Source organism: Colletotrichum destructivum, chromosome 9 (genome assembly GCF_034447905.1).
Source record: "Colletotrichum destructivum chromosome 9, complete sequence".
Taxonomy (NCBI): Eukaryota; Fungi; Ascomycota; class Sordariomycetes; order Glomerellales; family Glomerellaceae; genus Colletotrichum; species Colletotrichum destructivum.
Window position 1 is genome coordinate 1,514,510 of NC_085904.1, and position 15,316 is coordinate 1,529,825.

Here is a 15,316-nt window from a genome sequence, read left to right on the forward strand (position 1 = left end):
TCCGGCAAATAGGATCAAACCACTTCTTTCGCCGACCCCCACCAGATCGTGTAGACTCGGTCAACGCCAAACAATGTACATCCCCCTCCCCTTCTCCCTTAATAGCCGGCCCATACTCCATAAAATAGAATCGGTAGTGGTGAATGCTCGTATCAGTCGTGACGAGAGCGCGTCTTCATTCCATCGCTCTGTGTAATCTCACCCAGGCTTTTGTACGAGGCTTTCTCTTTTTTGTTCCCTCCGCGTGAGCTCCCTTTTGTTTTGCGTTGAATGGCACTAAGCATAGCTCATGTCCCCTCTGCGATGGCTGACGACCTCGAGTGTCGTGCCAAGATTATGGCCGAGGTAGCCAATCATGGCTTTGCTGACTTCGGGGTCTTCCGAGAGATCGGCGCAGACGTCGCGGAACTGCGCGTAGACCTCCTCCAGCTTGCGCAGCTCACGATTCAGGATCTCGAGCTCGAGCCATCTGCCATCCTCACCACCCAACGTGTACGCACCAAGACTGACACCGAGCCCACCCCCGGGACTGAGCTGGTTAACCTGGGGCACCATGCCGTTCTCAAAGTAGGTGTGACTGGCGTTCTTGTAAAAGCTCGTGATCTTGCCGATGACAGTGGCCAGAAGCATGGCGGATGTGTGGGTCCCCGAGCGGCTCATGCATCTGTTGCAGGAAAGCATGGCGGCGCACCCCTCGACAGCCTTGCGGTTGAGAGAGAGCACGAGATCAAAGGGAGGCGCTTGTGGAGATGAGGCATTGTGTAAAGCTTGTAGTGACTGCAGGCAAACGGTAAAGCAATTGCAAGAACTGCTGCCTCCTGAGGACGAAGACTTGTGTCTGACAGCTGGGCGCATGTTGGGTGTGGTGGAGGGACTGGGAAAGTAAGCCGCCGCCGCCATGTTGCTCGGTGTGGGCATGGCTGTGTAAGGCATCATGTCGTGCTGAGTTGGATCTCCCCACGGCGCCGCCGCCATATGAGCTGCCATGGCCATATCCATGGACTGAGAGCGCCCGTGGTGGGGGTTCATGTGTGCGCCGGCCATCGTCATGTCGGGATACGGTGCTGCAGAGAAGTCTGTAGGAGGTGTCCAAGGCATACCGCCTCCGTACATGTCTCCTGCCGGATCTTGGTGGTCTCTAGGGGTTGTGTCGTCGACGCCGAGCATGGCAAGCCCAGAAGAGATGGAGGGGTTTCTGCTCATGGCGCCCTCCATGCTTGTGGGAGTATGCCAACCGGGCTCCATCTTGTACATGCCGGGGTGCTGGCTAAACATCAGGTTTTTCTCGTCCATGATAGGAGATAGGTCGGTCATGTCCATGTGGACGGTGTTGGCGTGGCTCGGCGCGCTGTGATCCGACTTTGGCTTGCCGGCTCTGCTTGAGGGGGAATAACGACATTCGAGACCGCAAGCGAGGCATCTGGAGCAGATTGGCCTTGCTTTGGAGCATTTGACCTTGGCCAAGAAGCACCCGTCGCAGGAGGCCCGAAGTCGGGGTTGTCGGGGCTTGGAGCTGGAAGACATTGTTGACTATGGCGAGTCTCTCGAGGCTGAAAGGGAGTTTCTCTGTAAAGAAGGTTGGGTATCTTGATCTAACGAAGAATTGCGTGTCCCAGAGAACTGCGGTGATGGCGGAAGGGGCAAGCCACTATTAAAGAGCTGGGCAACGACAGTAGGTATTAGAGTTCTAGAGGTGGTGCGAGTGAGATGTCTGTGTGAAGATCGATAACAACAAGGTAGAAGTCGAAAGAGGATTAGCAAGCTACTCAGGCTTCCTGTGAGGGTGCGACTGGAGTGCAGGAGGAGCTCCGAGAGCGACGGGTCGAGGATTAGAGCGAAAGTGCGCGGAATCTAGCCGACTGCAAGGCAGACAGCGGCGAGTATAGGAAAGAAACGGGGTTACGAAACAGGAACGGAAACGGTCACGGCCATTACCCAGTGTCCAAGAGGGACGAGCATGGAGCGAAAGTCCGGGTGTTTCTGTAGGAAGGGACGAGAGAAGGGACTTGTAAGAGCGAGGAGCATGCGACATGGATGGAAATGAGCGGGCGATGAATGGTTAAAAAGCGAAGGCTCCGATTTAGAAGTGTTATGCCTTTGACTTATACGCAGCAAGTTACCCCCTCTCCCCGTCCATGTACAAGGGGGGGCTGTGATTTTCACAGAGGGCGTGGCCAAACGGACCCAGGTATTCGTGAGCGGCCCACTGTGGAAAGAGAGGTGGGGGGGGGGGGGGGAGAGAGAGAGAGAGAGAGAGAGAGAGAGACAAGCGCGCGCAGTACGCAGTGAGTGAGAGCCAAACCCTTACCCAATGTGAGGTGTGCATGTATGTATTGAAAGCTACTAGTGTGCGCGACTGTGTGTGTGTGTGTGTGTGTGTGTGTGGTAAGAAATGAGGGCAGATGGAGTTGCAGAGCGAGGGGAAAAAAGAAAACGGGCCATGTGAACGCCCAGCAGGTTTCCGTACGCTGCACTCATTCAGTGTCATGGTGGACATGAGCTGGCTTGCCCACACCGCAGAGACCCTTGGTCCTCGAGTGCGGTTGGCATTGGGTACGTTTCTCATCCATGCAGACCAGAGCTCTCTCGACCGCTTGGACGAGGTGGCCTGACCAGATCGGGGAGACAGCGGAGGCGGCAGCTCAGCATGGGGCGACGCAGAACGGGATATGCCAAACCAGGCCAGATTTGAGGCATGTACAAGACGATTTGGGCTGGGTGAAACCATTAATGGGCATACCGGCAACGTAGGTGGCACCCCCGTTTTTGGTCGGTGTGAGAAAAGAGATGGTTGAGCTGAGAGCGAAGCCATTCGAATGCGTGTTACGAGTGGTGAAGGACCTTAAATTTGTCCTGCTGGGACCCCCGGTCTCGTCACGGGCTTACGGCTACAGAATTGGGTCTACCGGCAGTAAAATGGAATGTATTTCCCCATGGCAAGATCCAGATCTAGATCCAGATCCAGTGATTGACCCTGGATTCAACAGGGGATGGGCGAACGGACGATGGGCACTGTTGCTATCCATCTGTTAGGTGGCCGGACAACCAGGGCGAGAGATGGTGCGAGCAGATCCCATCGAATGCCCTGTGCTCTGAGCCCTGGTCCGGTGCGGTGTGGTTCCGTGTTGTGTGAATTGATGCTGAGGATGGACTGCACGGCGGCGATGGCGATGGCGATGGCGGTAGGGCGGGCTGAGAATGGAACTGGAAGAGTGAACAGCCCAGGGACAAGACATCCTGGCTGGGCCTTGGATACGGCAGGCCCAAGGTAAGACGTGGGACGGAGGGAAACGGTTCGTTCCAAGTTGACGTGGGAAAAAGTAAAATGGGCAGAGACAGCCAGAACTTGGACCAACTGAACAAGGAAGCGAGGTGGAAGGGAAGCGTCATGACGCCGGACCAGAATGAACCATGGGCCTGTGTGTGGTGCCGCGTTCGGACGTTGCCGTCAGGCATTGGAAGGCAGTTAGAATGCTCCATGAGCTGAGGTAAGAGAGTTGCCAAGATCTCAGAGGACAGGACGGTAAGACGGCAGAGTAAGGCGAGGCGAGGCAAGGCAGAGGTAAGAATGGCTCAGGCGCATCTGTGGGCACTGGGCAGCAAGCTCGGCCAGACACAGGCCCGCCCGACCGAAGCTGGTTGGGCGGTTGGTGGATGGACGAGATGAGGCGATGCGCAAGGGTCGAGGGTTAGGGGCAGAAGGAGACGCGGCATCGGGGAGCAAAACCGAGGCATGGGATGTGACGATGCGATGGAACAATCGCAACAGAGAGAACAGAGATGGGCATGATACCCGGTTCCAGGTATGCCGGGCAACGAGGGCATACCTAGGTAGGTACCCAGGTAAGGTATGTGGGCAGGCCTGGCCATGAGAGGCCTGTTCGAATGGACCGGATGCTGGTCCGAGGGCGAGGGTAAATGCATGTGCGTCTGCGTGTGCGTTTGTCTGCGTCTCCGCCTGCGTCTGTGTGGAGACAACGGCGGCGTCGGCGGCGATAACGACGAAGGCGACGACGAAAACGATGCAGGACGAGCGGGACGAGAGGGGAAATCAAGACACAGTTGGAGTGGCATGACTGGCCGTCGGTTGATGTAAGGTGTCGAAGTACTTTGAAGTGGGAAAAAAGACCATGGCACGACTGCCTTGCCTTGCCTGCGCGGGAACTTGGAAGGTGGATGAGGACCGGAGAGGGACAGAGAAGCATTGAGTGAAACGGGCTGAAATTGGGCATCAGAAAAGAACGGCACAGTGCCACTTGAGTCCAGAGCAGACTGGTACTTGGGGAGACGGTACATGACCACGACACAGCTGGCTGTCCTATGTGGAGCTGGGAGCAGAAAGATACATCGAGCCAGGTATCTAGGCACCCTGAGCCTCTCTTGTCCCTCCTGCCCACCTACAGTCCGGAGTACCTTCCTACCAACGAGGTATGTATTCGTGCATCAGAAGGAAGGTAGGTCTCATCGATAAGGTGGCTGACAGAAGGTACGTACTGCTGTGCTGTCTTTGGAACTTGTAGATCTATTTCGTTGCCGTGTCACATCATGTGACCTGGACTCGCACACTCCCTGAAGTTCCATCAGTGATCGCATAAAAGTAAGAGTGGTAGCGGGGAAACAGATAGTGGAACCACGAGCCGAGCCCCCTGTTCCCGGAGCTCTTGTGAGCAGGGTAGCCCTGACTTGTCCGAAGGGTGGGTAAGATCCCCTTGCCCCCCGTGCCCGTCCCCCCTTGAGTCCTTATTCCTTGATGAAGAAGAAGCTTAGGCCCCGGCTGGATCCGCAGTACGTACCCGTTCATCAGGGTGGGTTAATTAGGTATGTTCTGGATCATGGGGTGGTGTCTTTTTTTCTTCTTGTCCCTCCCTCCTTTCCCTCGGAACCATCCACACTCCCCTTTCTTCTCACCTCAGTGCTCATTCCTCCCTCCAACCGCAGACCAGCCAGGCATGGTTCAAAGAAAATGGTAGTAGAGCATACAGTGCAGGACATTGTTACCAATTACGTTGCATGTTTTATATTGCACACTATCCCATGCGGACTGTAGTCATGGAGAGTTAGATGAAAAGTGCCGCCCCGGACTCAACAATGAATGTGCCTATTTGTTTCTTTGGTCTTGAGCGGGTTCCAGATCCGACTCCTATGCCAGATAAGTCTGTCAAAACGGCTAAAGCATGGCAGCGTACGTACCTGAAATAAGATGTGCTGCTTCGTCGACGATTGGGGAGAGGGGTTTCACCCATGTTGTGGACACAATATCTAGTACGTATCTTCAGAATGGAGCTCTGAGCAAGCTGCGGCATATGTAAACAGTGAACAGTGGGTATCGAACGAACACTTCGTCCGCCTAATACCCTTGCAAGTAAGTATCTCGGCAGTGGCTCGGATCAAGCAAAGCCATCGAGATTCGGATGGTAGATACGATCCGATATTGCAACATCACCTATTGTTATGAAGCGGCATGTTCGCTCCGCAAGGTCGTGGAGTTTGGAATCCCGTTGCCATGACTCAGGCCGCGTACCCAGAATTACATGCTTCCGACGGCTCCCGTTGGACAGCGTTGACGAGACTCCCGAGGGGGTTGAAGTGTCCTCGTCATCCATCATCAGCCTCGACCTTGCTGTCGTCTTACAGTCGAAGATGATGACCATTGCGGGCTGTAGCAGCCGGACCTGATGCGTGCTTTGTTTCTGCCTTCTGTCATCCGCCTCCCTCTTCGAGGCAGTGATCCCAGCTCTCCGCCTCTGCGCGGGTCTCCCCCAATGGGACTTTTCCAATTCCTCAGGTCCCCATGGTCCGGATGGAGTAGCGATTTACAGTCGCCGCTGACGAGGAAAACTGACAGGCAGGAGAGTGGCCGGAGTGTCGCCGAGCATCGACTGGTGAGAAGCACAGAGAGAGCGCGAACTATGCTATGCAGCGGTGCGGTAGTCGCGCGTGGCCCAGTCATCGCGATGACGGATAACACGCAATTCCCGCAGTTCCTGAGACGAACAGGAGGAGGCAAACAACATGTTACCCCGTGCCGAAACTCTAGTAGCGTACTGCGTCAATCAAACTGGTGGTCAGTGGCCCGGGACACTCGCACAGAGCTCGGGATGCCTTATCCGAGGAATGAAAATCTGGGTTAACGTTGTTTGATGCTGAAAAGCCCCCTTTTAGGCTAGGCGTGACAGAAGCGCAGAGAAGTATATTCGCCGACTACACAGTACAGTTATCGTCTCCCGCCATGGTCAAAGTGTGCTGATATCTATGTCGACTTGGCCGTGATAAGCCAGAACATGACCTTTCATGGTGGGAGGAGGATCGCGTGGTGAGTCTCAAGGAAGGCAGTGATTGCGGGTTGCTCGGCACCGGCATGGCCTCAACCTATACTAGTCCACCTCAGATTATGCACAGCACAGAACAAACGTCTTGGGTGGCTGTCGAGGTGCCTGAGAAAAAGACAAGTCAAAGTGACGATGGAAAATAGCTAGGCCGATCAAGAGAGAAATGCAAAATAGCAGCCGAGACCCACTTCAGAGGCACAGAGCCCGGCTACCGTGGCGGTGGAAAGGGCGGAGGAAGAAGGCGGGGAGGTGGGGGCAAATACCTACCTGGGCATACATACACTTCCTTGGTAGGTAGGTAAGGTAGGTAGGTACCTAACCAACCGAAGGCAACGGCAGTTACAGACAATCGCTATTTCCCTCGGCACGTTTCGCCTGGTAACGTAGGGAAGGTACAAGGACGTTGACAGGCAGTGTAGGCGCGTGATGCTACCATCGTCTCTTTCCCCACCAGAGATCATACGCATGGTCAAGCAAGGCACTCATGATTGACACCTACCTGCTGGGGGACCGCAGGACGTGCCTACCTACCTGTCTACCTACCTACCTACCTACCTAGCTACCTAGGTAGTCACCAAGGTATCTTACTTGCCTATGTGGGTGGATATCTTGTGTACCTAGGTAATTGGGTAGGTAGGTACCTTCCCCCCTTCTCTCAGTTCTCACGTCTTGTATCGGACCAATCTCCGATTTGACGAACAGCAACCTGACACCTTACATCAACCTCCGCTCCCAAGCAATTCGGCTTACTAGCTTGCCGTCTATGCCGGTCCAACAATTGATTGTCCGCAGTCCTTCTCCCTGATTTCTAGAATCCCATGTTTCGAAACGCAAACAGCTGCCGTCGTCCCAGGAACTGCACCATCCTGTACCTGTGCGCCCTACAAACACACGCGCCCTTGGAGTCCTAGCACCAGAGCCCGCGGCAATGGGCAATGGCAAGGACAACGGGCAAGGCCAAAGGCAACATGATCCCGTCATCACTAACGTCGACTTCATCGTCATCATCCGCGCCAGCAGCACCAGCACCAGCACCAGCAACAGCATCAGCATCAGCATCAGCATTAGCATCAGCTTGCCTTGCATTGCACTGCACCGCACCGCACCGCACTGCAGATAGACTTCCGCTGCTTCCAGTGTCAGACCAGCTGCTGCACTCAGACACACAGAGCCAACACACGGCCGCTTCACCTGCCAAGTCCCGACCGCAACGTCCCTACCGAGGAATACGCGCCATCTGCTAAGACGCAAATTCTTCTGCCGCCACCTACTTCTTTTTTTTCTTCTTTTCTTTTCTCAGCTGTCAAGAGTTAATGCTGCCTCAGACCAGCTACATGATTATCCACGCTACCTCGACAACCGCATACACGATATCTCAACCCCTGTCTTCTCTCGGACCTCCGTTGGGAGTCGTGCGTCGCCCGTCGACCGCTTCGGCCATTTGCTGCCTTGAGATGCCTGTCATCCTGTGCGATGATTACCAACTGAAGCACCTAGCTCAGTCGCTCTGTGGGTGCCGCACCGCCCAGACCAGCTCCTTAGCATGACGAGGTCCAAATGCACTCTCGCCGATTTCACATACGCTTGGTCGCCTCTCCGGCATCGTTCTTGGGACTTCCACTTCGACTCCATCATGGCTTGCTTGGGCCAGTGCAGGGCATTTTGCTATCTGCCGTGCCGTCTAAACAGCTTATCCATGTTCAAGATTGCGTCCATCCTCAACCCCACCTAGACTTGGCTGCCAATGGTTTGATTCGAGTGTCTAACCACATAGCCAGAAGGCACGAAAGAAACCGCCATCACAGCGCTGACTTTCCCTCTCACCACATCTGTTCCACGTCCGCCACGCCTAGCTGCAGCTCTTGTGTGACTGCATACTTGCCACGACAGCTCATGAAACCCAATGCAGCAATATTTTGCCAACGGCCGGCCGATCGCGTCGATCGTCGCGCCAGCATTCTGTTGCCCTACTCTGGTCTGGGAAGCCTGCCCAATGACTCCCGCCAGCAAAAAGCCGTTAGCCACCAATCATAATTCCCATCATCACACATCTTGAACTCGAATCCAGATACCTCAAAGACATGGCGGCGGGCTCAAATCCGTCATCGGATGGATTCTAGCTCATTTTGGGGCGCCTCGAGTAACGCCAACAGCAGCCAACGAGGCATAAACAACTCCTCTATCAGTTGTCTCGGATGGCTGCCTTGCATTCGAAAGACATCGGAGAATTACGCCGAGTGAGGTTGGAGGTTGAAGATTGACAGCGGCCTGGCGTATGGATATGTTGACGATCGCCCTCGATAGTGGCTTACGCCGTTGCGCCGAGGTTGCTGCTGGGTTATGGGTTATGGACGGGAGGGCTGCGGCCAGCCACGGAAACCCAGTATGTTGCAGTGAATGTGAGGCATTGTCCGCCCTCCCCTGCTCTCTCTCCACCCAGTCGTGCTTATTTGGCTCGCCCAACGTGGCTCTGGTGCTCTGGCTGGTTCACGCTAATCTGGCATTTCCACAATCGTCCGAAACACCATGGCGATAATAGAACGACAAGTGACACCGAGTCCGCCGCACCAATCAAGCTGAAAACACCAAATACAAAGTTGAAGTGCCGGAGTCCAATCCCGTCCACTATCTCAGAATATTGGTCACTACGCATGTGGGAGAGCAGCGTATTCTCCAACAAATCTTGGCCATGATCAGACATGATTCACACACGATGACATCACCGCCGCAGCCGTCGGCGTTAACGTGGCTCTCCCAAACCCGAAATCACAACATACTCTCTCCTAAACCTAGAGCATTCTTGGAAGCATCAGCTCTCAACGTTGGAGCGTGGCGTAAAAAGTGACGCGGAGGTTAGTGAAGTACTGGGCCACAGAGGCGCTCGCTCACTTCTAGTGTAAGCAAAAATGTTTCACTTGCCGCCCAATTCGACTACAAAAACAAACACTTGTTTCTACGTTGGGACGGTGGTGCCGTTCCATAGTTACTGGACAGAAAAAAGGATGCGGTCTCGTTGTCAACTTAGTTAGACAAGTCCTCTCGAGTCGGGGGTTGGTGTGGAAAAACAAGCTCAACGCTAATTGACAATGGCAGGCCATTTATTTCCCTTGTCCCTTGGAGCTAGAATGACCAACATTCACCCGCCAGGGAATAGAAGTCTTGTACCGGGGGATTGATATTGGCAGCCCTTGTTCGATCTTTCTATCATTTTGGGCACATGGACTCGGGGACTTTAGGAAGAACGACCTACGCGTCATTGATCTTCCTTCAAAAGAACCCGTAAGCGCATCTCGACATATCGACTTCGGCCTCGCGGCAACATCTAGAGACTCATTTCGACTACTCAGCGGACGGTACTTGATTCATATGCTGGCACCACATCGAGACGGGCGTTTTCTGATTGTTTTTTGTGTGAACAAGATATTTAACGATGTCGGGCCCCAAAAAGCAACCGTCGAATGAATGGCTGGCCGACCGGCCCGACTCAAATCATCCCAACATACCTTGTGGCTTTTTATTGCTTCTTCTGATCAACTTGCCCTTTTCAGGGTGCCACTATTGGCTGACCACCCATCCTTCGATGCCTTCACGGTCAAGTCCTTGGTTCCGCAACTCAATGCTATGTACCTATCTACGCAAGCCGCTGTAGATCGGGATGTGGAGTTGAATGAGAGCTGCACTCAAGACACCGCAGTATTGGCCGGCTGCTTCGCTTGGCTATGTTGGTGGTATCAAGAGCTTTCCGACCGGCAGATCCCGCTGCATTTTAGTACTCACCAGCCAATATCTCGGCCTCATTCACAATTCTTAATCAGTCTAGCGGTTGCAAGGATTGTATCTTCCAAAATAGCACGAACGAGGTCATCGGTAACCCGCGGAGCCGTGCCATCTGCTGTGCATTGGCACTTGGCTGATTCTCAATTACACACACTCTCTGGTTCTTTTGCTGCTTTGGCAAAGCCAAGAACCTTCTTCGATGGTGAAGAGAACCGTAGTAGCACGCCAATTGCATTTGTACTGGTCGTTTTGACAGTAACGGCAACAGCGACGAAAACAACACCCATCCACTCTGCAAATATTTGAAGTCGATCCAATTGGGCTGTCTCGCTTTTGGCTGTGTCGGAACGGCTGACGAGGAACCATAGGCCGGGCATTGTCAAAATAACCAACTCGGGCCTAGATGCAAAAAGTTGCACTTGCGACTATGGCGTCTTCCGTTGACCCCTCAACTACTGGCCGGAAAGATCTCGAGCTAACAGGTCTTCCAGGTCTCCAGGCCCACGTCAGTAGTTCACAACAACGTCTGAGAGGCGGTTCGAATGCCTTGATGGTTGGAGGTCACAGACAGAGGTATGTATATCTAGCAACTTGTAACCAACTCTAGCTTGTTGTGTGGGAGGACCGTTGTCAAGCAGTTCGTTGATTACTGACCATATCCCAGTTATGAAACCCCCCCACGATCGTTGTCGGGCCAACACAGACGGCTCTTGGGGGACGAGAACTCAACACCTAGTCGAAACTAGAACTTCCCGGACTTGTACAAATTGTTCCATCAGTTCCATCGTTCCGTGCTTGAAATAGCAAAAGCCTTTCCCACCTGCCGCGAGGGATTCGAGGGCGGCCGGTCGGAGCAAAAACGAGTCTCGCGCGAGCACCGAATTACAGCTGAGGCATTGAAAATGGTACTGCTTACTCCGAAAAACCATCCGTACTTTTCTTGGATTGGATATTCGTGTGCATGCACGAAGGATCCCCCTGCATGCGGCCGATGGTTCGAGGATGCGGACCAGGAGAGAGACCGTAACCCGGAACATGACGAACCCATCCATGACCAACACCCACAACTGGGCTCGAGGGGTTGGACCGTCACTTGATCGTAAGCATGTCGATTGATCTTGGATGGCGAATGGTGGAGGAAGGAATGGATCCAAGATGCAAGCGCCCGCAAACCCTGCCAGCTAAGGACAGCAGCCTGCCAGAACTTTGATGGTGTTGTTCGTTCGGGTTCGAGACCGGCTAAAAGATTAATGGACCGCTCCAAGAACACCCGAATCGAAAATCCTGTTTCCTCTGGGCATTTCTCCTCCTTGCTGCGGGAAAGAACCACGTGTTTTCTCCTCGCCTGGGCTCGCTAATCGGCCATCCGGGCAGGGGGCGGGGGGGTGGATGGCGGCCAGCTCGTCAACGATTGCGTGCAGCAGCTGGGGCAGGCAATGCTGTAACTGCATGGAGCCCCGGATGGGATTCTGATTTCGAGTCTTGACGTCTTAGACGAAAATCAGCTTCATGGACTACCACCCGCCCCCCCCCCCCTCCCTTGTCCTGACTGTGGACATTCTCCGGAGTCTGCGGGCGACAGTATTACATTGAGGCGGCATGCGCGGTGCAGTTGTTGTGATGACGATGACATTTGGCGAAGCGAAGGGCCCAGCCCTGACTGACTCGCCTTACGTCCGCAAGGGAGGATGACTTTGCCGTGTTACCTGCCATGCCACGATACACCAAATGACTGCGGCATCCGGAAAGCATTGGACGGGAGGCGACAAGTCCTGATGAATGCGCACCGTTGGCACACATTTGGGCCCAACATCTTCGGCCTCTGCCGCATGGTCCGTCCGAGGCGGCCGGGACCGGCGGGTACCATGAGGCAGTCGATTCCATGCCTTCTGCAGCATGGGCCGGCATCTGTTCCTCGAAGCAGAAGCTTCACACTATCCCACTCGTATCGCCCAAGTTGTGATACAGCATTCGATAGTGTTGGTCACAAGACTCGAAGGCCAGGCGTATCATTCATGTCCTCGTGGCTGTTCACCTATCCCATTTCCCACTCCCCCACTCCCCCTTGATAGCAAAGGTCGACAAGCGCGTCGGGAAAACGTCGAAATGTCTTCTTCCATGTTGCACAAAAAACTCATGGGGGCCAGGCTTCGTGCATTATCGCTTCCGTCGCGAGGTCTAGCGGCGGGAGGGGAGGAATGCAAAGCCGGACCCCTGGACCGGGTCGCTTAAAGAAGAATCGTACCCAGCCAGGGTTGACGGAAAGCGACGTTGGCGACGAACAGGGAGGGTATCGGACGGGGGGCCCCATGCCCGAATCGATGATGCTCACCGACGGGGAGCCGCATAGGAGAGCTCCAGGGATGTTATGGACCAAGATCGCCCCGCCGATAGATGCAACCTCGATGTAGCCGCTCGCCGAAGCTGGCACACGTAATTCGGGGGGAGGGGGACCAACTGTGGGTTATGAACAGAGCTCCAGATACGGGCCTCCCCCCCCACTCCCTACTCCCTTGTTATGATACGTGATACAAGACTCCCTCGATGTGCGCCCGAATCGACGAGAAATGAACAAAGAGTAATGATGCGACTTCGAACGATGCATCCCCCCCTCCCCCCCCCGGCTCATAATGCGAAATTATCCACGCGGCTACGGCAGTTTCGTTTGACGCCGACCTCGGCCGAGGAGTCTTGACGCGAACAAGACGACGGACGACGGCAACACCAATAACAACCAGTATCAACCCTCCCCCCCCCGAGACTGAACCTCCGCCTCTCCGCAATTTGCTGCCTGCAAAATGCAAGCTTCGGGATGACTGTCTCACTTGAGAGATTTGGGCGAGGAAGAGGAGGACGAGGACGGGGAGGACAAGGGAGCGGGGTTGCGCTTCGTGTCAGTGATGGGAGCATGACGAAACGAAATCCTCTTCTGTACCCATACAAGTCCTCGAGATCTCATTTCTCGTGTTGAGGAGGGGGAGGGGACGGAGACAATCTCTTTTCTGGTCCAGCATAAAAAAGTTCCATGGTACACGCACGCGCATGGTCTTCTAGCGTATATCGCACCAAGCATAGAGTACAAAGTATGTCTTGAGATGAGAGACATGGGGTAAAATAATGGAGGTCGTCCTAGCAGAGCGAGAAGAAAAGGTTGGGGGGGAGGGAAGGGGGGGCGGAAACGCGGGCCCTCGACCCAAGCTCCGCAGCCCGGCAAGTACGAAGAGGTGTGTGGGACAGGGGGGGGAGCAGATAAAAGGGAGGGGGCGTGGCTAGGTATAGAGATCGGGAAGAGAGATCTAGAATGACCCAGACTTCTCGTGCGGGCTTTTCAGTCGACGGGGAGGCCGGTGATTGCTCATCCTGGCCTAGGGAATGCACGACATCCTGAAGACCGCCGCTCGCTAGAGTCGGGAGCGGCATGTGTTTATGTGTGTGTGTGTGTAGCGGGGGAGTGTATGTATGGGCAAGTCTGGTGAGTGCGAGGCCACTTTCGTCCGTTTGTCGAGAGCCCCGGGAAGGGGGGGGAGTGTTGATGTCCAAGGGTTTGTCCTCGCGATATTTACGAAGTGGTCATCTCTGGAACCACTGGTGGTTGGGCATGGCATGAACGACGTCGTTTCCCCGGATCGAATGTCCATCTCGATGAGTGATTCCGGAGACAGCGTGCGCTGGTCTGTGTTCGATGGCATGCCGGAAACGAGTGCTCAAAGGGACGGGGATGCTCCTTCCCATGATATATCGCAGCCGCATTCATGCGCCCCTATTGATCATCACATCCTCGCACTGCTTTCCCCCATCATGAATACCGGTGAGCTGTACGGTCTCCAAATCGTCGCAGCGAGTCTCTGGCTACAATGCCGTCTAGACAGACCATGAGCAAGAGGACACGCCCATCCCCTGATCCTTCGGTGTTTACCAACCCATATCGCATCCTTTCGTTTCTTCTCCCGGCTATGCCAGCGCCAGCACCTCGTAGGGCAAGTTGGAAACGGCTCTGAGTGGGAAACGCTGGGTTATGTCATGGGAAAGGGGGCCGCCCCTTGACGACGCGGTTCCCTCCTTCAGCTTGCGTTTGTCTTTCGACCTCCCGCGGATTGGGTTCGAACGGATTTCGCATGCTTTCCCTCGCGAGGCCCGGCCGCGCTCTTCTCACAACAGAGGAGAGCAGCCTTCGCTGGTGGCTCTCGATCGAGAGGCCCTTCCAAATCTGAAAAAAAAAAACTACTAAAAACTCATGGCGCCTCTACGTCTCACCCCATTCCCCTGCTCTGTCAGGCATCATCGTGGGATAGACCTTGCTGACGGAGATCGTGACTGTGACATACCTCCGTTTCGCCCATTTACGCCCCCCCTACCCTACGGCGTTTCCGATGGGGTATGGTGTTGTCGAAACTGGAAGTCAGGCTGTGGGGATCACAGCACCACCGTCGGAACCGGGGTTTGGTTGTAAATGAGGCTGACGGCGGGAGAAAGGGGGGGGGGGGGGGGGCATCTTTTGGGTGAGAGACTGGATGGGGTGGTTCCCAGCCGCGAGGGCTGCTGGGAAACGACCCATGGAGGATGGGCGGACGGTGGGAAATGCTGTTGTCTCAGGGTCCATCATCATAGTCAAGATGAAAGGAAAGGTGTAAGTGCCCGTGGGGACCAATGAGTTTATGGGATCATGGAAAGGTGTCCCCGTCAAAAGCAATCGAGAGTAAGGGGTAGAAGAGTTCCATAGCACTCACTCCATAGAGATAAACAACAGAGTCCACGCAGTCCGAAATGACTGGCTTACACGGCGTAATATTCACATTTTGGACGGCGAAGATGGGGGAAATGGATACATCGACTGCGAGGGATCTGGGCTTCTTGGGGACTTCAAGAGCAGGTTAACGCCTTGTCACGAGGGATGTTTGGGGACGTGATCGATGCACCAGACGATACTGGATGCCAATCATCGTACGAGGAAAAAGCACGCAGAGAATATCGCACCCCCCGTGTACCTAAGGGGAGCTCGTTTCTTTCTGGGAGAACAGGTCGGATCATTGGACTGGGTTTGCAAAAAACCGACGTCCTTCGATCTGGAACCATGTCGCTGAGATCTCAAGCTTAACGGGGCCACCCAAGCAGCAAGAACCGCACAGACAGAGATCGCCCTTCCAGGTGATGTTTTGTACGGCAACGGGCGAGAGGAGACGACGTGCCTCGGGATTTGGGAAAGAGTGGAT

At 54.6% G+C, this 15,316-nt stretch overlaps 4 protein-coding genes across 4 annotated transcripts; 3 read left to right on the forward strand and 1 right to left on the reverse strand.

Annotated features, from left to right (window-relative positions):
- Nucleotides 1-276: 276 nt before the first annotated feature.
- CDEST_13596 (Putative aflatoxin regulatory protein) lies at nucleotides 277-1,524 on the reverse strand (the record flags this gene model as incomplete). Its single annotated transcript, XM_062929752.1, has 1 exon — nucleotides 277-1,524. One exon carries the CDS (start codon nucleotides 1,522-1,524, stop codon nucleotides 277-279), a length of 1,248 nt encoding a protein of 415 aa, XP_062785803.1.
- A 5,463-nt stretch (nucleotides 1,525-6,987) lies between these two features.
- CDEST_13597 (uncharacterized protein) lies at nucleotides 6,988-8,504 on the forward strand. The gene has a single exon (XM_062929753.1). It carries the CDS (start codon nucleotides 7,258-7,260, stop codon nucleotides 7,447-7,449), a length of 192 nt encoding a protein of 63 aa, XP_062785804.1. The 5' UTR covers nucleotides 6,988-7,257; the 3' UTR covers nucleotides 7,450-8,504.
- Nucleotides 8,505-8,524: 20 nt separating this feature from the next.
- CDEST_13598 (uncharacterized protein) lies at nucleotides 8,525-10,412 on the forward strand (the record flags this gene model as incomplete). The annotated part of the gene is made up of 2 exons (XM_062929754.1): nucleotides 8,525-9,225; nucleotides 9,423-10,412. The coding sequence occupies exon 2, from the start codon at nucleotides 9,792-9,794 to the stop codon at nucleotides 10,410-10,412; it is 621 nt and encodes a 206-aa protein (XP_062785805.1). The 5' UTR covers nucleotides 8,525-9,225; nucleotides 9,423-9,791.
- A 121-nt stretch (nucleotides 10,413-10,533) lies between these two features.
- On the forward strand, nucleotides 10,534-10,713 carry CDEST_13599 (uncharacterized protein; the record flags this gene model as incomplete). The annotated part of the gene is made up of 1 exon (XM_062929755.1): nucleotides 10,534-10,713. The coding sequence occupies one exon, from the start codon at nucleotides 10,534-10,536 to the stop codon at nucleotides 10,711-10,713; it is 180 nt and encodes a 59-aa protein (XP_062785806.1).
- Nucleotides 10,714-15,316: the final 4,603 nt, after the last annotated feature.